Genomic DNA, 25,978 nt, shown 5'->3' on the forward strand with positions numbered 1-25,978 from the left:
AGTTTTACTAGAGATTTGAAACTTATACTAGATATCCTGGGCAATGAGTAAAGGCAATGATTTTTTTAAATTTTCTGAAACAAGGGTGTTAACAAAATGAGTATTGGAGAAATAAATAAAATGTGAACACTCACAACTAAGGTCAACTAACTAACTAATGTGTTAATTTAGAATTTTTTAAAACTTTCACTATAAATTGAACTTAACTAACCTTTTCAAGTTTAGTTTTAATGTACTTAAACATTTACATTTTTATGTTAAAATACCATCATGTTTATTTAGATTTGTTAGATTAAATGAACAGTTTTAAAACCAAAAAAGAAGATGAAAGAATATCAAAAGTCAAAAAAGAGATGAAAAATACCAAAATGAAAATAAAACAATCCAAAAGCAGAACAAACTCAGTAGCTCCACCTATTTATTTAAAAAAACCAAAAATACAGAAAAAACTTGTTGTTAGACCTGCAGGATATACGTGGAACAGGTATTGAAGTGTATTTGTAAAGTAATCTATAGTTTTTAAATTTTTTTAGATTACAGTTATAATAGGAAATTAGCTGATTTTGTTTTTGCTATAAAGAAACTAATTAGTTTAGTTAAAATACTGTAGATATAAAAAAAACTTACCTAAAAGGCTATAAAGTTTTTTATGTGGTAAAAGACCAAGAAAATAAGCTATTTTAAATTGAACCAACTAGAACTTGGTGAATGTTTATTTAATATTTTTTTAAATCAGTTTATTTGTTTTTTTTTCTTTGATATAATGTTCAAATTTTCACTCTTTAAACTTTTTAAAGTTTTAAGGCTACCAAATTCGATTAGAAACTCTAGCAAATGATAATTTCTAAAAATAATAGTTTTTATATCATTTATAAGTCAATTTAAAATTCTAACAATTCAAATTCTTAAAAAAAAGGAGCAATACTCAAATAATAACTTAGAATTTAAAAAATGTACAAAGAGGTCCAACTAATAAAAGATATATTAGTAATAAAAATAGTAAAACCAATAATTCACAATACCTCTAAAATACGAGAATTTGAAATGTCACAACTTGAATTTCAATGTTAAAATCATCAAGTATTGTTTTCTTTTCTTATACTAATTAATAAAATTATCTTAAATTAAATTACGACTAATAAGTAAAGAAATATAATTTAGCAACAAATAAAATAGATAATTGTTTTATTTTAACCATTTATGAAATGCAATAGCAGACTAGAAATAAAGTTTTCTAAATAAGTTTTATGTAAATTTTTAGAAAATACTAATTGACTTATACATTACATATTTTCCTGTAGAAATCTTTCAATAGTGTGAAACAAAGTTTGAAAAACAACTATTTTAGAATTTATTTACAATAAAGTTATTTTTTATTACCTGAAAAGGTTTTTTGTTTAAAAAATGTTCAAGTTTCTTTAATGTTTTTTTTTTTATTGTTTTTGTTAACTTTTATCTAAAGTCAATCAAGGACATTGAGAAATATTTTTTTAATATTTTTAATTGGAACCTTAAATAAAAAGTTTAAAATAATAAGTTGTTGTAGCTGTCATTTAACTTTTTTCTTAGAAACTTTAGAGAATATTGTTTACTTATAAATAACACTATAAGTTATATTTTTATTACAGAGGTGGACGTTTAAAAGAGATAAGAATTCGTTATCGTGCAAGAAAGTTTTTCTACATCTGGAAATCAAAAGTTTTAGGAAAATTAACTATTTTTGAATCTGAAAATTTTTATAAGAGGCAGTTACTAAAGAGACATTTTTTAACTTTGAAGCAAAAATGGTGGCATAATCAATTCGAATTAAAGTTTAAAACCCAAGCACAAGTGCATTACAAGTGAGTTTATATTATATATACTGAAATATGCATTAAGAATATTTTTTTATGCTAAAATCCTAATATAGTCTATGTATAATGAATTATTTAAATAAAGCACCAAGTTTCAATTTATAAAAATATTAGTAATTGATATAACTTTGAATTTTCTTAGTATAATGATCGTATTAACAACAACCTTTAAAAAATTCTTGTAGTTGTAAGGCTATAATTAATCTTATATTTTGTTTTCTGTCATTATACCTGCTAAAAGCAGTTTTATGATTAAATATTAAACAAGATCTACTTTATGACCACATGTTTGTTTTTTCATTAGTAAGTTCATTTTATATAAATACATTACGAAAATTCACTACAAGTTTTTATGTAACAAAAACTCCATGCTATAACTGAAAAATATAAAACAAAAATATTTAATTTATACTGATGATAGTTTTGTACTTTTATGTTTTTTGTGTTATTAGTTGATAAATAAGTAGTTTCTTATATATTGTATAATAGAAAGTGGTATCAAAATTCATGAGTGTTGAATTCGTTTGAGTGAGGTTCCATCTATGTTAAATAATAATTTTCATCAAAAAAAATCAACTTAGCTAAATAAAATCATAAGTTTTATTTGTTGATTGTTTAAAAAGATAATTTTATGCAACAAGTAGAGTTTATGGTTATTTAGTTGATTTATACATTATATGACAATATTTTTAACTTATATATTAGATTTAACACAAAAAAAAAAGTTAATTAACTTTATCATATGCACCATTTTGCTATACCTTTTATTATTGTACATATTTTAAATGTACTATACTTAATAAAATTTTTTGTTCTTTCTTGATCAACATAAGACTGTTTAAGTTTCTTTAATAAACTATTGCATAGTTTATAATAAAAAAACCTAGTTTTTTAACACTATTTTATATACTTTGAAGTTTATACGGTTGTAAAATATAGTATTTTTACGTATTAAATAATTTTTAGCAGCCATTACTTTACTTTTATTTGGTTAATTAATTTTTTTTTCATAAAAAGTATAAATGATATTTCTACAATACATTAGTTGTTTATGATTTTTTAACTATTTTTAGTTATATCTTTCAACTTACATTAATTTTTTGTTACAAATTCTTGAGTTGTTTTTTATTACTTTATTAAGAACATTTATAACATATAGCTTATTTGTTTAGTTTTCATTTGATGCTTCGATTTTGGAAACAGTGGAATTGTTATAATTTAAAAAGGCATCAGAAACGAATAGTTAAAAACAAAGCAGACCAAGTTTATGCAAAGACTTTGTATGTGAAGTATATAAAACAATGGAAAGTTTGTTAATTTTTAGTTTTTTATTAAGATTAAACTTAACAACTAATTTTTGTTTTATATTTTTAAGTATAGATTTAAGATATTTACGAAAACTAAATGTTTATGCTATATATATGTTTTCCTTTACTGAAGTTAGTTTATCTGTTAGTCTATAAGTACTATATTTTCCTAATTGTCAGCTTTTAATTTAAAACATCTAAAAATAAATACATTTTATGTAAGATTTTGAAATGTCTAGTTTGTACTATTATAAACTATTCTTAGAAAACCTGCAAACTTAAATTTCTTTTAGGTTTAAATTATTTTAGAAGTTTCTTAAAAACGCGAATACTTGAGAGCAAAATATTTGTTTATTAAATTTTTTTGTAGTTTAGAATCATAAATAACTTGCATAATAACTTATAACAACTAACAAAAAAAAACTATGTTTGTTGCTGAAATAAGTTTTATTAAATTTAAGGCTTTATAAATGGAGTTTTGAGCATAAAATTTCAAGTACAATTTAGCTTTATTTACAGTAATATTTTGAATATACAATTAAAAATAAATGTTAGTTTTAATTTTTAGTGAAGTAATCTCTTTTAAACTCAACATTATATTTTTAGAATTATGAAAATTGATATTTGCGTAAACGAAAAATGTAGTATCAAAGTTAAAACAATAAACTCATATTTATAATATTAATTCAGTCCTAAAATAATATTAATACATGATAAAATGAAAACAACTAAACAATTGTATATTATTTGTAGTTTATACAAATTATATATTCGAAAATGAATTTTTTGGTGTTTTATTTCTTTTTTGTAATTTGAAATGTTCGTAAATTCAAATTTAAAATGGTTCTAAAAGCAGTTTATAAGTTTTTAAACTTAATGGGATCAGATTTGTTGGTTATTTCAGGGTTGCTACTTTACCTGGAAATCTGGAAAAACCTGGAATTCGACAATTTAGGCCAAAAATACCTGGAAAAACCCAGAATTTTGATCAAAAAACCTGGAAAAACCTGGAATTTTTAATAATTTTAACATTTTTAATAGTAAAATTTCTATTAGACACAAAAAATCTATCTTATAAATAAGATTTTTTTGTCATCATCAAAAAATTTTTAATTTAAAAAACACATTTAAAGTAACTTTACAATATCTTTTAAATGTTTTTATACTATTTAACACAGTTTCTTATACAGAAATTAGCTTAAAACTAAAATTAGACCCTAAAATGTGTACTTTTAAAAACCTGGAAGATATTTAGAAAACCTGAAAAAAATGTTGAAAAAACGAGTGGCAACCCTGTTATTTTTGAAAATAAGATTTATAAAAGTTTTTCTTTTATGTAGGATTTTTTAACAAGAATGTAATTTTTGAAACTCTAGAAACAGTTTCTTTCTTTTATAATTTTTTTTTGCATAAATTTCCATTTATAGGTGTTAAAAGTTAGAATTAGTATTTGATGTATGTTAAGTTTGTTGTTTATACTCATGTATTTATTGAATATAAATTTTCACTTAAATTTAAATACACTTTAAAAAACTACTTCTTACTAGTTTTATTAAGTTTGAGATCTTAAGTACAAATACTTTATTTATTAATCAATAGAAATGCAGTTTTTTAGTAAAAATACTAAAGTTTTATGAACTCAAAAAAAAAATCTTAGTCCATAAGCAACTAGTATTGATAACTGAAGAAGGTCGTATAATAAGACGTAATATACTGTATAAGAAGACGGATTTTTGATAAAGTGTTTTTCTGCTTTTAGTTTTTACCTTTTATAAAAACTTTTATTTAAAAAAAAATATTTTATTGAAGGTGTATATAATTTTTAGCATTTAGACTAAAGTCTTTAGTATAAGGGGTTACGTTTAATAAATTTATAATACCCATTATATAATAAAAACAAATGTTTAAGCACTGCTTTGGTTTATTACCGGTTTCGGTGGGCCTTAGCCGACCTTTTCAAATAATTTCAAAACAGTAAATAACATTTAGACATTGGCAGTAATGTGAATCTGAACTCATTGATGCGTAAAAAATAAATAAACATTAACTATTCAAATTTTAATGAAAAATGCATAATTAGGTGAACTAAATATTGGTATTAATTAATAAATAAAAATAAAAGAAATTAAAAAACTAAATGCAGTAATATAAACGGAAACACAACAAATTCTTAACAAAATTCTGAAAAAACTAACGGATGATTAAAATGCTAAAAATATTTAAATTATTAGGTTTTAGACTCATTCCAATAGAATAATAAAAATTTGTTTCTGTGCCTGCAAGAGCTCATTACTTCTGATCTTTTGTTAATACAGTTCTTATCTGCTTGTAGGATCTTTAATGCTTCTTTCAAGCACAACCTGCACGTCTCGATTCTCGGTCTTGATTCATATTCTTTTTCCAGTATTGTCCAAGTCAATTCATAATTCTTATTTTCGTTCTTCAATGTGTGGATGTATTTTGATAGCTCAGTTGCTTGTTTGTATTGAATATAATTTTTATCTTCTGGTTTGCTATTTATTGTCGTTCTGTGGGTTGCCACTCTTTTTTTAAATTGGTTGGCGCTTAGGCCAATATATGATTTAGTTGCATTGTCAGTTTTTACTGTGGCTTGGTATATGACATTTTTTGCTCTACAGTTACCGCCTTTCAAAGGACATTTCTCTTTGTTTCTGCAGTTACATGTTTCATCTTCATCATTCTTGTTGCAGTTTGTGAGCTTCTTGTTATGATTCTTTATGATTGTCTCAATGTTTGGCAAACAGCTGTAACTTAATTTGATGTTGTTCTTATTCAAGTATTTTTTGAATTTACTGTCTACTCCGAAGTATTTGTTTATTATTTGGAGAAATTTCTTGCCAATGTTTGTTTTTATTGATTTGCAGTATGGTGGATTAAACCATATTATTTTTCTTTTTCTTTTTCTAGGCTGTTTCTTTTCATCATCTTCATCTTTGAACTTTATTTTGTAATTATAGCCACTTAACTTTATTGCGTCATTGTAATCTTTACTTATTTCATTGAATAGATTTTCATTGCTAGAATTTTTGGAAAGTCTTTCTTCTATCATTTTTGGGATTTGTTTCAGTATTGCTGGAGGGTGGTTGGACTTTGAATTAATATATATATTTTTGCTGTTTTCTTTTCTATATGGTTGGAATGTGTGGTTGTATAGATTGAAGCTTAAGTCTAGATAGTTAATTTTACGTGAAGGATTTTCAATATCTAACTTTATTCCCATTTCTTTTGATATGTTGTGCATGGATTTTTTAATTTTCTCTATATCAACATTACTTTTGTTTTTTTCTATGACCATTAAGCCATCGTCGCGGTACAATCCTGTTGTTAGGTTTGGGAGCGCATACCTGAGTTTATGTAGTATATAGAGACCTACTAGTTCGCATATTTCCGCTCCATGCTTACCTCCCATGGTGATGTCGAAAAGTTCATTCTCTTCTGTGTTACTCTTTCTTTTTACCCATACTTCTTCTTTGTTATGTAATACAGATTTAGATGCGTTTAAGATGATCTTAATTTCTTGTTCGCTTACTTTTGTACTTTCATTTGCAAAAGCTAAGGCTTTACTTAATAGCTTTTCTGATATAGATGGGTAAAACTCCACAATGTCAAACTTCATGAACTTGTATTTGTGTTTTTTTAGTTTTTTGTACCAGTTTAAGACTTCTTGGGAACTTCGCCACTGTAGGTATTTGGTTGATTTTCTTAATACATTGTTGATTCTGTCAATTATACCTTTGCTAATTTGACCTATGTCTGAATAGCTAGGATTTATTAATCTTGTTTTGGGATTGCTGGCGAAATCTATATCCATTATAGAAAAGTTTTTAAACGTGTTTATGTACCATTTGCAACTAAGTATGTAGGTTACTCATTTTAATTTTAATTTAATTACACGAACGTTTTTAAAAGTACACTGAGTTCCATTTTCAAATGATAAATGTTAAATGAATTTGAAAATATTTGTTTGGTAAAACAGTTTAAAAAATAAATTTAAGTTATGACATACTAACAAATTTAATATATACAAGTTTTAGAGTTTAGCAAGAAAAACTTTAATAAAGATTTGTTAAGTAATAAATTGTTAATAGTTTTGCTTTTCCATTTAATGCTATTTGCGTATTTAACGTAGGCCGTTCTTCCTCAATCAAATTGATACTGTAGTTTTGAAAACGTTCGTGTTATAAAATAAAAAAATAAAATGAATAACCTCTACATAATTAGTTGCAAATGGTACATAAATATAATATCTAGTTCTAGTATAAACATTTTTTTTTCATAAAATGAACTACAGTCCAATTATTCTACAGAAAATAAGCTTCTACCAATGTAACTAAATCTATATATTATTTTCTTAATAAAAATTGTTTAAAAATATTCAATTGTATCTTTTACATTTTTTCTTCTAACGGATATCTTTTTTTAAAGGTCTACATCAAAATCAAACAAATAAAAAACAAGTTGTATGAAAAAGGATACCAACATGCAGCTTTAAAAAGAAAAGAGCATGTATGGAACACATGGAAATGCGCCATACAGCATCAACAAAGTTTAAAGGAAAAAGAGTACGCTGCACTTAAGTTCAGAGAAAATAATCTTTACTTTTCAGTGAGTTTTAAAGTTCTCAATAAATCAGTGTTTCGGTTTTTATACTACAAGTTTTAGAAAATTTAAATATTTAAATCACCATTTATAACAGGAACGGGTTAGAAAAGCACACGGCGTCACTTTAGCACAAAGTGACACTTTAGCACGGAGTGACATTCTAGCAAACAATTATTTTGAAATTATTTTTCTATGTTTAAATAACATTTGTACTATTACATTTAAAAATTTTAGACGGAATGCAACATGTAAACTAAAAATTAACAAGCTTTAAATAAGTTAATAGTTTATGCTTTAATCAAAACTATAACAAAAGTAAAATTACAAAATTATTAATCTATTTTACTATATAATTTTAAATAAAAATATTTTGATACTTTTACTTTAAAGTTTTCGACATAAAACTGTTTTTATAAAGCTAGCAATATATACAAGCTCTAGGATTCTTAAAGCTTTTTTAAAAGGCTTAAATGAATTTTATTAAGATTAAACTTTAAGCGTAAATTTTAAGTACAAGGTGAGATATATAAAGTTTAAAAACTTACTAACTTAATTTTTAAATACATATAACTTTGAACATCACAATACATAAAGATTTTAAGTTCCTCTTTTTTCTACATGCAAGCATCTTGCAACTCTCAGTGCTAAAGTGACGCGGTGCTTTTCTGACACCTACCCACGAATTAAATACCCTTAAAAAATATAGTTTGAAATACATTTTTGTTTGAATTTTTATATTTTCAAAAGTTTTATAGTAAAGTGGTTTCAAAACTTTTCAAAAGCTGTGCTTTTTATATCACTGAGTAATATATTCTTTTCACAATGTATTAATTAGTATACAAGTAATTTATGGTTAAAATATTAGGAATCTTATGATGGTTTGTATTTATGTATTTATGTTGGGGAATATTTATGTTGCTGAAGAATGTAAGAACTTAATTGATATAAACTAGAACAGGTTTTGAAAAAAAAAGTATTCTTAACTATACGGGTTAACTTTTATTAGTTATAATACCTGCGTGCTGAGCACTAAAAATTTATTTGATACATGATATTGTGCATAGCTACATACTCAAGTAATTTATAGAAGGTGTTCTGAAAAAAATATCTTGAGCTATAAGAGTAATTTTAAAATGAACAAAAAGTCTATAATTTACAACCTTGTCAATTAAACTATTTTCAAAAATAATTTATTGAAAAAAGGTTTGGGACAAATGGTGCTACGCAACTTCTCAACGAATGCTAGCTAAAAATGCATTGAAAGTAGCTGAGCAACACGATTATAACTCCACTGTTCGCCGTGCTTTGATGGCTTGGTTTCGTTATCTTTATTTTAAAAGACAAAAACTGGAATTAAAAGGCATTGCTGACAGTTTTCTAAGCAGTCACCTGCGCACCAAGTGTTTTAAGCTCTGGAAGATTAAGTAAGTTTCTATGTTATCTATTTACTGTACTTATTTTCGCAGTATTAAAGAATTTTATTGTTTTTGGTGCTGATTTAGTAATCTAAACATTTTATATGGTAGGAAAAATCTTAAATAAAATGTTATAGTCAATAAACTATTATGTTAGTTAGTTTTATAATATAACATTTTTCTCATGATACTTAAAAATAAAAGTATTACTAACTAAAATAGTATAGTTATGGATACCAATGATATATAAAATTAAACATTATGAATTGTTTTTGTTTATGACTAAAACTAATTTTGAAGCAGTATTAGAAAATGATTTATAAAAAAATATTTTCTAACTTATGAAGTGTTCTTTAAGTTTAAAATTATAAATCTTCATAGGCTATATTTACGGGTAAAATTTTTAGGGTTTTGATTTTTTTTTTTTTTTACTAACGTTTGCTTATTCAAATTATATAATATATAACTGGAAAATTGTTTATAGTTTCAAAAAGTTATGCTTTATCTATCAAAAGTCTGATATTAATACGATTAAAATAGTTTTAAATACAATATATATTTATCTGTAGTTGTACAGCTAAAAATTAAAGCAAAAACAGCAACTATTGGTCAAAAGAAACTTTACGTTTCCCAAACTTTTTTTCGAAAGGCCCCCTTTAGAGAAATTATAAAAGCTATGACCCCTCCAACTAGATTAAAGAAAAAACTACCATTAAAAACGCCTAAGACCTTGTTTTTTGCTCTTCTTCATCAATTCCAGAATATCTTGTGTAAGTTTCAAATTATGACCTAATTGCCTATCTGTGGCCTCTTCATTGCTTATGGCCCCTAGGGGGTGATAGATATGTGTATAATAAAAACTACTTAAATGTATTTTTTTATTTATTTACAAAGTCAAAAAAGTTATTGCATTTTGCTTAGAGCTAAATAAAATTTATCAAGTCTTAATTTATATATTTTTTTTAGTTTTTTTTTTTTCAAGTTTTCTATTAAATAAACTTAAAAAAAAATACACTTTTACATTACAAGAAAATTTGAAAGTTACTAATAAAAAAAACTTTTATTATTTTACTTTATAGATTAAAAGAAAAAGAAAATTTAGAACTACGAACATATCTTATTAAACAGCTAAATATGCGTTTCACTAAAAGAAGGTTCTTAAACAAATGGAAAATGTTTGTTCAATTAAGAGAGGACAAGATATTAAAAATTGCTGAGGCTAACTTATTTTATAAAAAAACATTGAAGGTTTGTCATATCTTTTTGATACCAAAACATCTAATTTTATGCATTTTTTAAAATTATAAAATTAAAAATGAATAGTAAGTTTACACTATCTAATTAAAAAAAACTCTATTAAGATGTTACAGCTTAGTTTAGTGTTATAAATATTTTTTTTTCGCCTTGTATCAGTTTTAAACTTATTAGATGTAGTATTTTTGTCTTGTTTTAAGTATTATAGTTTAAACTAACTAGAAATAAAGTTTTTATATTTTGTTGCCTTTCCTCCGGATAAAAAATTTCTTTAAGTAAAAAAGTAACTTAAGTCAAATGTAGTTTTTGAAAAAGTTTTTATTAAAAAATATAAATTTGAAAAGTAACATATTTTATCATTAAATTGTTGAACGTTCAATTTATCATATAAGTTACTTGCTAAAAAGAAAAGTTCAACTGATGGAGTTAGTTGTAGCATATTGTTTTGATAGCAACAATTGTAATTTTCTGTAGACCCTGATAACCCATTGTTTAGTTTAAATGAAAGTTCAATTACCGTTAAAATTTTCTCCTTTCAGCTTTAAGTTATTACGAAAACAAATTTAAATTAGAACTTTGTGACTTGTACATGCTTATTGAAAGCTTCTTAATTTTTTGAAATTTGTCGTTTTTATAAAATATATTATCTCTAAAACTACTAAATGTTACTGCGAAAATGATGGGATAGAAGTAAAAAATGTTTCTAAGCGTAGTTTAATAGATTTTTACATAAGGATTTTTATTTTAGAAACTTTAAATAAAGATCAGCTTTTGCTGCAAGTAAGCGTACTCTGATTATTTTATTAAATTATTTTGAGTTATGTGTTTTAAAAATTGAATTAGAAAGTATTAAACTTTTAAGTTTATATTTATTTTTAGTTTGAACAGCAATTAAGCTTACAGAGACACTTACAACAGACAAGGTCTTAAAATGTAAATTTTCCCTTAAAAATCCCAAAAGAAACTTTCTCTTAAATCGAGACGACTTAGTTTATAAAGCCATTTAATAATTTATAGTTTGTTTTTTATCATTATTAAAAATAATTTATCAATACTTTGATAAACAGTTTTGAAATTTTTATTTAGGAAATCCCTGTTGAGTTATTTTTATTGCGGAAAAGCGTATTTACATTAAATGTTCTTAAAGCTATCTCTTTTGAGATTCGTTTATTTTATTTTTATTTTTGTGAAACTTGTAGAAAACCTAATAATTTAAACAATTTGTTTGTTTTTTTAAATTGTAGAATTAAAATTAAACTATTTTTCATAATAATTGAAATGAATATTTTGTAGTATAAACTAGTTGGCATTATATAGCTTAAAAAATTTCTATTGAAAATTAGTTTACTGTATTCCATCAATATTTTTATAAGTAGCATTGTTTTTAAAGTATTATAATTCTTATAAGAATTTAGTATTGTTTGTTAGCTATTAGTTGTTAACATATTTTAATTAAGTTTAATATTTTAAATAAAAGTTAGTAATCTTAAGTTAGTAGAACTTATATTTACATGATAAATAATTTAATTTAAAAAATTACTAAAGAACCAGTTTGATAAATATGTTTTTACTATAGTTGAGTTTGCTTGTCGTGAAGATTTTCAAGTGGTACTTGAGCATTCTATCTTTATAAACTATAAAACCTAAGATATATGAACTGAACATTCTTATAGTTATTGTTTTAAAAGTAGTGGTAAATGTAAAAAATAAGTCTTTTATTCTTTTTTACTAGCTTGTTTTTTAGTTTTATGTTAAAAAAAAATATTTTGATCTAATTTAAAACAAAAATTTCAGGCGAAAGTATTTTATTTTCTTCAGAACTATTCGACAAATAGAAAACTAAAGGAAGAAAACTTGAAATTAGCAGACCAATTTCGAATTTACTGTGTGAGTATTTTTGAATATTACATTAAATATGAAAATGTATTATAGCTTTTAGAGCTATACAAGCTCAAAAAAACATTAAGAAACAAAAAAATTATAGTTTTATGTTTCTTAATATAAAAATATTCTAACGTCTTATAAGTTTTTATTGATTATTTTACATTAAATATTTTCACGTCTTAATTTATTTTAGCATTCCAAACTGAAAAAATCTTAACTCCTTAAAAAAAACAAATTTAATAACTTCATAAGTAAAGTATATTTGTTAAAATATTATGATGATCAATTTTATTTTCTTTGTATTTGTTATTACTTTTGTTTGATCAGTTTATGTTCAATCCACGAATCTTTTTTCAAACCCTCTATTGTTATATCTTATATCTTGTATCCTTATATCTTAACCGTAGTTATTAAATTTGGTTAGGGATAAAGAAAGAACTATATACAATTATTTTAAAGTAATTAGGGATAAGGTAATAAGTTAACTAATATTAAAAAACTTTTTTTTGACTCTAGTTTTCCTTAATTTTTAACTACTTTTTCAAAAAAGTAAAATACGGCTACATTACACCTATTTTCTGGATGGAAAAATTTAGAATAAATAATTGATCGATTTTAAACAATACTTTTGTTTCAATATTGTTTACTTTTTATCTGCATATAATAAGAAAGTTAAGTATTATAAATAATAATTTTTAGAATCCTGTTATGTTTAAATGTTAAACTAATTACCCTCCTTGAATTTTGCTCTTTTTTTGAGTTATTTTTAAAAAGTTGTAGTTTTTTAATTAGTTGGTGTGTTTGTTTTTTATATTTTCATTACTTTTAGCAAAAAAAGAGTGCTTGGTCAAGATGGCAATACGCAATAGAATTAGTTGAAGACTCAGACATGTCTGAACTGAATAACATAGCAAGAAAACATTATCAGTAAGTCTACTTTATAGCCATTTATAGAAAACACTACTTCCTTTTTGAAATTGAAATTTATATTTAATGTGCTGCTAATGTGTTTTTTGCTAACAAATTTTGATACACTTTGTAAATTTTTACAATAACTTCAATATAAGCGATTAAAAGTTGAATATAAACCTTGTAAATGTGAGCGTCGTATCAAAACCTAAATTTTCTAAAGAAAGTAGTTCTAGCAAAAGTTATATAGTATTGTAGTTCTTTGTAAATATTAACTAGCTGTTGTTTAATAAAATACTTTAGAATTTTTGATATGGATTAAATAATAATTTTTTTTTTGATTAACTTTAAATTTTTTAAGATATAGTGGTATTGCTTGTATATTCATTAATAAAAGTGATTAAAGTACTTAACTTACATATAATGAATGAAATTTTAATAGAAAGCAGTTTTATTTTTATAAATATTTTTAAGGCTTTGTTTTATTTAAACAAAGCAAGTAAAAAAACCGTGAAACTTTAGCTAGTCTGTTCAGAATGGCCTAAAAATTTTCAGGACTATGTGATAAAAAATAAGAGAATATTTTTTAAATCTTAACACTTTAAAAGTAGTTTCAACAAACTTTATTACTAAAAACAATGATATTTTGCTTAACTTTACATAAACGATATTTTTTGAAAAAATCTCGTTAGACTAGTGGTCTTCACGGTGTTAACCTGTGCACACCAGTGTGCACAAAACTCATGTAGGGGTGCTTGAAATTTATTCTGAAGCTTACATCAGATATTCCGAGGTTGGTGGTGAAGAGCAAAACATATTTTCAGGAATACTTCACTTTTTATTCGAAACTTAGACTGGATGAAATGAAGAACAGGAAAAAGGCAGTTTTGAGCTTGGGATGCATACATTTTCCAGCTTAGTGTTCACAGATTGCAAATACCGTGAAGACCACTACTTTAGACTATAATAATGCTGTAAAAAGCATAATTGTTTCACTTAAATGATGATAAGTGTTTGACAAAAATATTACACTAAAATTATAATTATATGTTCCCAAGAAAAAAGAAGTCAAAAATAAAGATCATTGTTGTAATGTCAGGGCAGCGACACAATTAGGCTATTCAACTCAGTATATTTGAAATTAACAATAAACATTGTTTAAAAATAGGTGTATAAAAAAACATTAGAAGTTTGTAGATATAATAAAATTCATACTCTATCGATGTCTAATTTGTGTAAAAAAAATTAAGGTTTAAGTTGAAAAAAAAGTACTTATTCAAACTCTATCAGTATAATACTTGGAAAAAAGATAGAAAACACAGCAATGAGACTGCATATAAATTTTTAAACAAAAAGGTTAGTTTATGTTATTTAATTGTTTTAATTGTTCTTTTTTTATACTTTTGAATTTTAAAAGCTCAAAAGGTTTAAGTTTATCTAAATCTAATAAAAATATTAGTATTAATAGTTTTAATTATTTGAAAAAATTTAAAACTATTAGTTCATATGTAGTTAAAATTTGTTAATAAGTTTAAATCCTTAAGAGTTTTTGAATATTAATACGATTCAAAACTTGTTAATTTATTTTATTTCATTAAAATTATAAAGTTAGTAGTCAAATCTAGTGTTTTGCAAAAGTTTAAATTTACATTATTTGATAAACTGTTTCGCGGTAAAACTGAATAACTATCTTACATTGTAGTAAGTATATTTTTCGATTCCTAACACACTTTATTAATCTTTACTACTAAAAACAATTCTTTTTTTATAAAAAAATTTTTCTAATTAGTATATACTAAGCAATCTAATGTGCAAAAAATATTTTCTTCCATTATCTAATGTGCTTAGTTTTTATAAGTTTAGGAAATTAATGGTCTTAAAGTTTTAGAAATAATGGTTATTTAATTTTTTATTTGTCTCTTACGATTCAAAACGTTTATTTTATATTAAAATAACCGCTATAAACTAACTTTTTTAATGTTAATAATACTTACCATTTTACTAAAAGTTATTTTAGAGTTTAGTTTGAAGTATAAATGACGCTTAAATCATCTATTGGTATTATACAGCTTTACAAACACTTTATATTATATTAATAATTGTAACCAAGTGCATGTTAAATTTTATATGTGTATGAGATTTTTTGAAATAAATGAAATCGTTTGAGAAGTTTATTTCAAACTGTTTAAAGTTCTAGATTTAGTATGTAAGCGGAAGGGTTAAGTACTGATTCTGGACTATAACTTTAGTTATTTTATGAATTTTATAGTTCAACCAATGAAATTTTATCATAGTTGCTGCCACAATACTTCTCTTTGTTGAAACAATCAATTCAAAAAAAAATTGATAAGAAAGAAAGAGCATGTTTAGCGGAGAGTTTTAGAAGGTCAGTGCTTTATAATATCTGAATTCAAAAATACACACTTATTTTTAGCCGTTTATTCAAGTTACATAAATAGTTGTTTGTATTTTTCACTTATTTTATAACAATATCTTTAATTATATGAGTTTTGTAGTTGTAATTGATTTTGAATATAACTATTTTTTACTTAATAATAAAACTAAAGTCTAGTCTATTAGGTTTAGTTTTAAACACGGCATAATTATACATTTTATGTATCTAAGTATAAATGATTAATCTCTAACGTCTCTTAGCGGCTGTATTTTACAAACTTGTTTTATGTACAGAGAAGTTTTGCTGACGAAATACTACTTTACCTGGGTAACTAAGTATGAGCTTGTTAACGATATAAGGACAATGGAACGCATGGTTTGTTGATTTTCAAAAAAATTATAAAAAAGTTATTTAGTAATTTCCTTTCGTTTTATGAAATAAATGTAAAGTAAAATTAAGAAAACTATAGAGTTTTGTGAGTTATTGTATAAGTTTTTTTTAATAAAACTATTTAAGTACGTTTCAAGTACTTATTGCATCATATGCAAGTAATTTTTACAAAGCTGAGTTTGATGTTTCCACTTTTGGATTAGTTTATTGAAAAAAAGAATCAGCTGTACAAAAATTTACTAGCGGCTTTAGGATCTTGAAACTATATTCGATTACTTAAATTTAAAACTACAATTTATTTCCCAACTGTCACTGAATAAAACAGGCCTTATATGTATTTTGCTTATTTCAATTGCCATGAAAGAATATCAAAAACAGATTGTTAAATTTGTTGAACTCAGCAAACTTCCATAAACCTTTCTGGTTGTAAATTTTATAAACTTTTGTTGTTACTGTAGGCAGTGTTGATGCACAGAGAGCGAAGTTTGACCAAAACGTGGAAGTTGTGGGCGAACAACAGCAAGGAAGTTTTAAGAGAAAGCAAGCAGCAAGCAGTCGCTTGTGTTTTCTACAGGAGGCTGCTGCTTCAAAGGTCTTTGTCAAATTTCAAACAGAATGTTAAAAGCAACCTTGACGCGTAAGTTGATGGTTTTCGAGCGGTTGATAAATACATTACAGTTATCTACAGTAGAATGTTGTGTTTTAAAAGGTAATTAAAGTACTACGTTGATCTTAAATTACTAGGAGTACATCGTTTCGTAAAAAGAATAAATGTTTTAACTTAATTACAAAACATAAAGTTTTGTTGAAATTCGTGTACTCAGCTTTATTTAAAAGTTCGTAAGACACGTTTTAATTTAATTTGTGAGTTTTGAAATGATTATGTTGTCTAAAACTACATGAAAAACGTATTAGAATTAGTTAATAAAAATGTAAAAAAAATTTAGGTAACTAAAAGTTGTACAAAACTTTATTTTATTACGTTAAACGTTTTACTAAAAGTTTTATTAGTATGAATAACTTACAAAAATTTTAGTTTGTAGATAAGTTTAATACTAAAAAAGTTATACTTTTAGATTATTTATTTTATATAATGTTGTAGTTCGTTTTTTGTGGCTTAAATATTTTTTCTTATTTATATTTAACTATTTAACTTAGAATTATTTATACTAGTTTTTAGTAAAAGTAAAAATTGAAAAATATTTGAATACTGTTTTAACAACCAGTTTTAGAATGTACAATCATGCAAAAAAACATTTTGAAACTAATGTCCAAATTAAAGCTTGGAAAATTTGGTCTTTATATATTAAAGAAAAAAAGAATGAAAAATTAAAAGTAGATATTGCAAACAAGCACTATAAGAAAAGTATTTTGCGAAAAGTGTTATACAGCTGGAAGCTTTTCCATAAAGAGGTTTGTTTAAATAAGAAATTAAGCTATCCACTAGTTTCTATGAAACTTCATTCAAATATCTGTTACAGATCGAACACAAAAATATTCTTGGTGAAAGTTTTCTAAAAAAAATCCTAGAAGAAACAAAACACAATACTTTTTTGATATGGAAAGGAAGTGCAATGGAACGCAGAAATGCCAGAAAATTAAACCAAATAGCGGCTCATCATCATTCTAGTTGTTTGAAACATAAAACTTTGGCTAGGTATAGAGATATTATACGGTATTTTTGAATATAATGTGTTTTAAAGTATTATATCTTTGTTCGAGTGCAAAATTTAATTTTACTTGTTTTTTTTGCACTTTTAAAGCTAGTATAATATATTTAAACAAAGTTAATGTTGTACAACTTAAATAAAAAAAATGCTAGATAATTTTTATATTTAAGCTTGAAGTTAAGATTAGAGTTAATAAAAACTTGTTGAAACTTTAAGTTGTCATTTGAAGATCTGACGTTTTTAAAAACCTTTTTCGTAGATTGAAAAGTTTTGAAAAAGGTTTTTTACTGAATTTTAAATAATAAAAAAGTATTTATAATCTGTATTAAATACTTGTGGATTAAAATAACTGTTTGATAGCATATGCATGCTTGATTGATGTATTTTTATTTTACTAGCAGCAATTATTTCAGAAATACTTATCATAAGAAGTGTCTTTATTTACAATGTTCTAATACTAATAATTTAGTTAAACATTTTTACTAATTTATATATTAAAATTTATAATATTATAACGTATAAGTTCAAATAATAAACTATAATTACAATAGTAAAATATAAAAACAATTAAAGCACTGAGAAAATGTTTTATAAGTTACTACGAGTCTATAAACAAAAAATTAAGATACACTAAATGTTTAGTTTCACTTAGGTTTGTGTGCTTATGTTTCTTAAAATCAACATATGGTCAGCACAAAAATTGTAAGCTTTAAAATGCTTATGCTATCTTTAAATTAAGTTTGAAATATGTTTTATGAGTATAACTAATTTTATAATTAATTACATTACGTTGTTTTAAGATATAAAGTTATATTTGTATTCGATAAATTAAAAAAAAAATAAAACAAAGTAGTTTTTATTTTTATAATTTAAACATAAACTACCTTAAATTATTTTATAAATCTTATAGTGTTCATTTTTCTAACAAGCATGTGTACAATTTTATAATATTCATTTGTGTTTGAATTTTCTTCAGTGAAAGTTATATACACAAAATTATACTTTCTTTAAATCAGTTTTTTGTTTGAAAATACAGGTGGAAAAAACGGACAAATGAAAAAGTTGAGAAAAGAAACAGCCAGATGATCAATCTCAACAGGGTCACTGAGCATCTAGAATTGAAAAAGCTCGCTCGTTGTTTCAAAGTATGGAGGCTTCGGAGAATAGAGTTCGCTCAATCTCGATTTAAAATGATGGTTGCCAGCCAGCACTATGATAAAAAATTGCTTTTTACAGCTTTCAACGCTCTTTTGATAAACAAGTATTGAACTTTTTATTAACTTTTGTATATACTTCAAACTAATTCATTTACATTTTTTTATATCAAGAATATTATTCTTCTCTTGTTTATAACTACTTTCGAGTTATCATTATCAAAAAACAAAATGATTTAAAGACTTTACATAAAAAATAGAACGAACTAGCCGTTTGTATGGTAAAACTAAAGATTTTTGTACAAGTTTTACTTTAGTTTCTGTTCACTGTATATGTTAATTTTGTAGCAATAAATTTTAATTAAAAATGTTAATATTTATCTACTAATACGTTTGTATACACTCAGGTACCAATCATTAAATAAATCACTATTGTCGCAACAAGCTTATAATTTTCATGCAAATAAATTGCTTACAAGTTGTTATGGGGCTTGGAAAGCGAGTCTTGAGAATAAACGTCAAGACAATTTAAAACTTGGTTAGTATTTATATTCTGCATAAAAATCATTGCTTGATAGTTGTTCTAAACACTTTTATGTTAGATGTAATGAATAAACGCTTCAAAACCAACTATATTATCCGAAAATCTTAAAAAGTTTTATATTCAAGTATGTATTTATAACTATGCATTAAATACTATTAAGTTATACATTAATAAGGAGTAAGTAGGATAGATGACGACATTATAATAGCTATAATCCTTATTCCATTAAAAATCTTTAAATGTAGTCAGATTTTGCATCTCTTAATAAAACAAAATTCGAAATAACTGCTCTTAGACAAAGCTTTATGGCATTGGGCATTAACATTGGAATCAAAGTGTTTAAGAGCATGGCAACAACACACAAAACAGCAAAAGAAATTAAGTTTGCGACTAGATGTAGCTATGCAAGACAGAAGAAACATGCTATTGAAAGTAGGATCTAGAGCTTTGATGAGATTTCATAGCCACACTGTAAATTCTTTAAAAGAAAATGAAAATTATCCACTCAAAAAAGCAAGTTTTGCGTATAATTTTTTTTAGTAATTGATTTTTTTGTCTGATTTGATTGTAACTACTTTTCCTAAGTATTTTTTCAATAAACATCGTAGAGTAAATATATGAACTTGAATTGTTATCATTACAGTATATTTTTACTATTTAGTTATGTTTAAATACAATATAATGTTTTTAAGAGTATATAATTTGTTTTATAAGTGTTTATAAGTAGATAATTGACTTAAAAGAGCATTTTTACATGTTGTGTTTTACTGTAAATTTTTTTTTACCTTTAAACTCTACCAAAGGTTCTGTTCACCGATTTTCACTTGGCTTGGAAATACGGCCGCAAATGGCAGCAGATAACACGTGAAAGTAAGGATCAGTCATGGTTAGCAAGGCGATGTAATGTCATGGCGCCGTGTTCACTTATCAAAAGAGATAACAAGGAAAATGCATCTTCCACAAAAAGTAGTAGCGAAGTTTATCAGCCATACTTAGTTCCGAATACTTTTAGGTTGTTTTAGTCAAAGATTAATAAAAATTAAAGTATGCTTTATTATTGTAAATAAAATTAAATAGTTTTATAAGCTTCTAACTGTATAAGTCTTTTTTAAGTATGTAATTGATGTTTTAAAAGTTTGAAAAAAAATTCAATGGTTGTTTATAGTGTTTGATGATCTGGCTGTATTAAGTTTTTTAGAATAGTATTTAATCTTTATTTTATTATATGTATAACAGTTCAAAATTATAGTTATTAAGATATGACTATAACTTACTTATGCTTGATAATGAGCTTTTAAACTCTTGGTTTTTAAGAAAAAAAGCTATAGTATTCGTTTTGTATTATCACCGTGATCTAAATGATAAGTTATTTATTTAATTATTACTAGTATTTTTTTTTATATTGTAACAAAAAAGTTCTTGGTTTCTTAAAATGATTGGAAAATAACTAAATGTGCTAAAATGTTCCAGAAGTCCCAGCTTCACCCCTTCACCTCCGGTTTTGCCGCTGAAAAGTCGTCGACCGAAGCCGCGACTCCCCAAATTTCTCAACGACTCGATCGAGCGAGAAAACCTCGTTCCGTCTTGCAGTTACCACCTGACGAGCTCGAAAGAACGTGCTGTGTCGCGCATCACCAACCACGGCGACCACTTGCTCCCCGATGACCCACAAACGCCCAAAGTTGATCTCGAAAACACGCTGCATCGCTCTTCGCCACCTGGGGTGTCAAATGATAGTCGCGATCACGCTGATTCGGCAGTTGAAGAAAATGCTGGCAAAGAAGTTTCACTTGAAAGTTTCAAAGACGCGTTTTTTCGCGGTGGCACCTCTGAAACTTATATAGTTGCCACTGGAGCAAGCGGAGATAGTGTGAAGGAAGAACTTCAGCAGATAAACATCAGGATGAAGCAAATAAAAGCCGAGCAGGAGAAACTGAAGTTTGTTGAATAGTTTTACTTTGTGTTGCCGATAAGCTGTTAATTTTTCTGTTTAGTAATGTTAAAAATAGTTCAACAATAATTCTAGTACTTGTTTTCATTAATGTGTTGTTTTAATTTTCAAAATTAAAGCCAAAAATGTTTTAATAAATTTTTTGTAAACTATTTAGATAAACTATGCATATCAAAAACTGTCTGAGACTTTTTAAGACTTAAGCAGTTTTAAATCTGTGCATTAACACTATGGTGTTTCAGGATACTGAAAGAACAAAGGGAAGTTTTAACGCGTCTAATTCATGGCCTCAATAATAATCCTAATCAGTCCATTAGTATAAGTAGCGTAAATGATGAGATTAAACAAGTTTGTATTTTTACTGTTTTGAAGCATTAATTTTTATAATATCTGTTTGTTGAGACAAATACAAACTAAAATGGAATTGAAGTTTTAATGAAGTTTTTTAATAGTATTTTCTTTTAAACCATAAAAGGTATATAAAAGTGTTTTTAAATAATTTTTCCACTAAGAGGTTTGAATTTTATAAATTATGTTACCATATTTATACAACTAACTTTAGTTCATTATATTTATACAGATTAGCATTGAAATTAGTGAAATAAATAAGTCAATAAAAGGAAAAGACTCACAGTTAAAAAGAGACATCATTAGAATTCGAGTTTTAAGTTCTAGTCCTCAGAATTGAACATTTGTTTCGATATATTTAACGTATAAAACAAATAATCAATTAGTTTTTTAGCTAATTATTTTTTTGTGTAGAAAATTTATTTATAATATATTTTTCTTAATTTTTTATACTATAAGGTGTTTCTATCAATGAGTTAGAGTAATTAACCTATGCAATTTTTTTTTTTTAATTTATAATAACGCCTCATTTTCTTTGTACTGTTTAAACAGTAATAAAATGACCAAACCAAATTTTTTTTCTAACTTTTGGTAAGGTGAAACATTACCATTAAGTTTTTTTATAACCAACTAAAAATCTTAAAGGATATGTACACCAATGTGTTAAAATTTTATTATAGTATTTTGAACCTGATTTGTTTTATTAGTTAATAGTTTATTATTGTTAGCTTACCATGCCTTATATATTTGTTGGAAAACTGTGTAATATTATAAAAATTTCTAAATTGCTGCAGTTTATTCTTTTGTAGTGCTGCTTTTTAATTAAAAAAAAATTAGATTTGTTATGTTGACTATTTTTTCTTCTATCTTATAAAAAAGTGTGTTAATTAACGATTGTTGTTTTATAAAGTGTTGGAGTTTTTTGCTTTTAACAAGATTTGAAAAATTTTTAACATACAATGTTTTTAGTTTTCTCAGGTAACTAAATGTTTATAATTTTGTTTAAATGTTGTAAAGTTTGTTTAGTTTTTATGTAAAAGAAGATGTTATCATGTTTTTATATTGTTTACTAAATATTAACTTAAAACTTAATTAGTATTATCGTGTAAAAAACGTAAACAAATATTATTAATTAATTTAAAATCGTGACCAAGTCAGAAATTTTACATTAGCATACAAATATATTTAAATTTAGTAAAATAATAAAAGTTTAGCTCAACAGATCTTTAATTTTGTCAAAACTAAGTTAAATTAAATTTTTTTAACACCTCCGTAAGCTTTATTGTAAACTTCTTATCAAAAAAATGAGTTTAAAAATCAAATAGATTAACCATTTAGCCATCAAAAACAGGTGAAATTGTTCTTACTGTTGTTCATACTAAAAAAAATGCAGCAGTTTATATGGTAAGTATAAGTTTCTTTAAAAGTTGAATAAGTCTGCTCGATAAACCAACATTTTTAAACGTATACAGATAAAAAGTTAAATAGCGAAACAGATTTAAGTTAGATAATCAAACTGTGTTCTTTTTGTACCAATACATGCATGACAAAGCCTGCTTACATTTGAAACTTTTTTTGACAGCTATTTATAGAAATGCAAGTTGTAAGTTAAATATGTCGCATGTATTGGAATAACAGTCCTATATCTTAAAAGCTGGTAGCTGTTTAAGGTTTGTCATATGTTGAGCTTTGATATAAGAGATGTAAAAATTCAGTACTCAAAAAATTTATTAATACCTTTATAGGGAAGTTTAGTAATACTCTTCCACATTCTATAAAACTTAGTCTAACAAGTATCGTTTGAATATTACTCAAAGTTTTTGTTTGCTAAATGTAGCTTAAAAAGTAAACGCGTTTAGTATGATGAACCTGAATGTTATTCTTAATGTATGTCTGATTATGATTAAAAGTGAATTGTATTTGAAAATTGTTTTTTTATTGTAGAATTATTCTTTTTTGGTTATTTGTATTAATTAAAAAAAAATGTCAGTCTTTACTTATCTTATCAAGAAAAGGTAAGTGTCATGAATACTAAGGCCGTTTGCTAAAAATTAGCATAATCTTTAATTTCCTTTAAAATAGTTTGCTCAGTAGATTTTTGTACAATTTCACTATTTTTGCCTTAAATGAATATATCCAAGTCTTCATTTTTTTATATAACAATGAAGAGTTATTTACTTCACATATTTTTTTCTACAAGTAACTTACTGTAGTTAAGCTTTTGTAACTAACATTGATCAATTTGGAAGTAAAATTGCAGTATATAGTTTTGAAAACAAAGCAAAATCATAGTTGATTTACTAATGCCAGCATTTTCAAATAATTTATGAAGAGTTTCCTCTTACAAATATGCTCTAAAAAGATTTAATTTGATTATGACATGACAATTGAAATTTAACTGAAAATTTGATACAGCACATTACAAGGAAGACACCAGAAAGTAATGAAAGTTTAATGTTTATGAATTCAAAATTTGTTGCTTAAAAATTTACATAAAAAACCCAAGCTAATCTAAACATATGTAAAATAGTTTTTAGTGTTTTCTGTAAGTTTTATTTTTCAGGGGTCGCATAGGCTCCAGGAAACCACTGAAAAACACGCCCCAGGTATACATTAAACAATATAAGGCAAAACGGTTAGGTAAACTGCGGTCCAAAGGCCAAACGAGACCAGCTAAGCAAAATATTTTGTTTCGCAACGTGTTTTTTAACTTAAAATTAGCTAATATAGTAGAATCAAGTCCAAGCTTTTTATAATAAAAGTATACACATATACTCCTTTTTTTTTTGTGTACTGTTCTAACTGTTTAATTTGTAGTTTATCACAAATTCGCTATTATATCTTTTAATTAGAACACTATACTTTTCAAAAAAAAAAAAAAATACAGCGAACAGCTTGTAAAAGGGTGCTGGTCTCTGATATAGGGGACTAAAAAAAAAACGAAAAATCCGAATTTTCAATTCAAAAAATACTTTTACATGGTAAATATCATACAAACAACAAGTGTAAAACATTAGCTGATAATTACTTTGAGGGCAGTTTCGACTTAAAAAAAAAAAAGAAGTTAACAGTTTGCTAAAATTCTATGCACTGTATATCACGAAACCAAAAAAATACTTTTAATTTTTAAACAAATTATGTTTAAGGGTGTTTTGGAATGATAAAGGCCATGAACTAATTTGGTATATATTTATTTTTATAAACAGTTTGAGTTAGTAAAGACGTTAAGTTTAAATATCATAAGTTTAAAGAAATTTAATTAAACTCCTTAATTGACTATAAATTTAAAAAATAGCTAACAAGGTTTAAGTTACAAAAGCATATAAGCTAAAAGTATTCAACAATTATTTATAATATAATTTTATAAAAATAATTTTGACCCTCTGTTTGTATACTGAGTATAATAATAAAAATTTAACACATTTAGTTAAGAAAACAAAAATATATAAAGTAGTAGCTACAAATAAAAGACTAACCTAAGTACAAATACTAAACATTTGAAACTCTTGAAAACAATGTATTTATAAAACTATTAAAGTTTGACAATAGTTTTATCTAATAAAAACTACAAAATGTAAAATGACTGAAACCTTGATTTTAATTCGCTAAAAATAACTTCAACTTTTTTAATTACATTTACTAATCGAACAGGGATTGAAAGTGGTTTTAGTAACCAAAAAACTCGTTATTATTAATATTTTGTTGTTAATTTCATTTTCAAACGCTGAAACTAGGCAGCTTATATATATTATTAGACAAGCTTTTAAGTACATTTTTACACACAAAATTCAGTGAACTTTCGTTTATTTTTCTTTTTTTACAATTCGTTTAATTGATTGTTTTATTACTTAAGATTTAAATATATTAAGATAATAAAAAGAAATATAATTAATAGCTCGTACGAAATTTTATAAGCATGTGGTGTACGACTCGATAATCGAAAGGTTCCTTTGTACACAAGCTCCTTAGACCACACTTTTTGAGAGCTTTTTTATCGTTCAATAAACAAGCCATTTTTTAATTTTTATTTTGATGAGTTTTGAAAGTCTGAACATAGCTTGGTTACACACTCTACACAGTCTTTATCGAAAGTATCTGATTTACTACTCCCTTGACTCGTTAATGTTCACATCTTTAGACAGTTCTTGCTCAGTTTTTGAACTATTAAAAAAGAGATAGTAACTTGGTTTTTGCTTAGTTTTTTTTTAATATATAATACTACTTTTTAAAAAGCTACTATTTTTTGAAGAAAAATATTATAATATTAAAATCTTCAAAAAT

General features: G+C 24.8%; 1 protein-coding gene across 1 annotated transcript; it reads left to right on the forward strand.

The window, feature by feature from the left end:
* Positions 1-361: 361 nt before the first annotated feature.
* Positions 362-22,100, forward strand: LOC145832287 (uncharacterized). The gene is made up of 21 exons (XM_082939606.1): positions 362-484; positions 1,629-1,841; positions 3,026-3,161; positions 7,607-7,786; positions 8,987-9,207; positions 10,278-10,446; positions 12,247-12,339; positions 13,166-13,263; positions 14,496-14,601; positions 15,540-15,631; positions 15,934-16,015; positions 16,489-16,667; positions 17,257-17,443; positions 17,512-17,687; positions 18,737-18,961; positions 19,262-19,392; positions 19,694-19,911; positions 20,202-20,410; positions 20,869-21,336; positions 21,592-21,697; positions 21,930-22,100. The coding sequence occupies exons 1-21, from the start codon at positions 369-371 to the stop codon at positions 22,035-22,037; spliced, it is 3,513 nt and encodes a 1,170-aa protein (XP_082795732.1). The 5' UTR covers positions 362-368; the 3' UTR covers positions 22,038-22,100.
* The last annotated feature ends 3,878 nt before the right edge of the window (positions 22,101-25,978 follow it).

This window comes from Thalia democratica, chromosome 3, assembly GCF_965202585.1.
Source record: "Thalia democratica chromosome 3, ktThaDemo2.hap1.1, whole genome shotgun sequence".
NCBI classification, from domain to species: Eukaryota; Metazoa; Chordata; class Thaliacea; order Salpida; family Salpidae; genus Thalia; species Thalia democratica.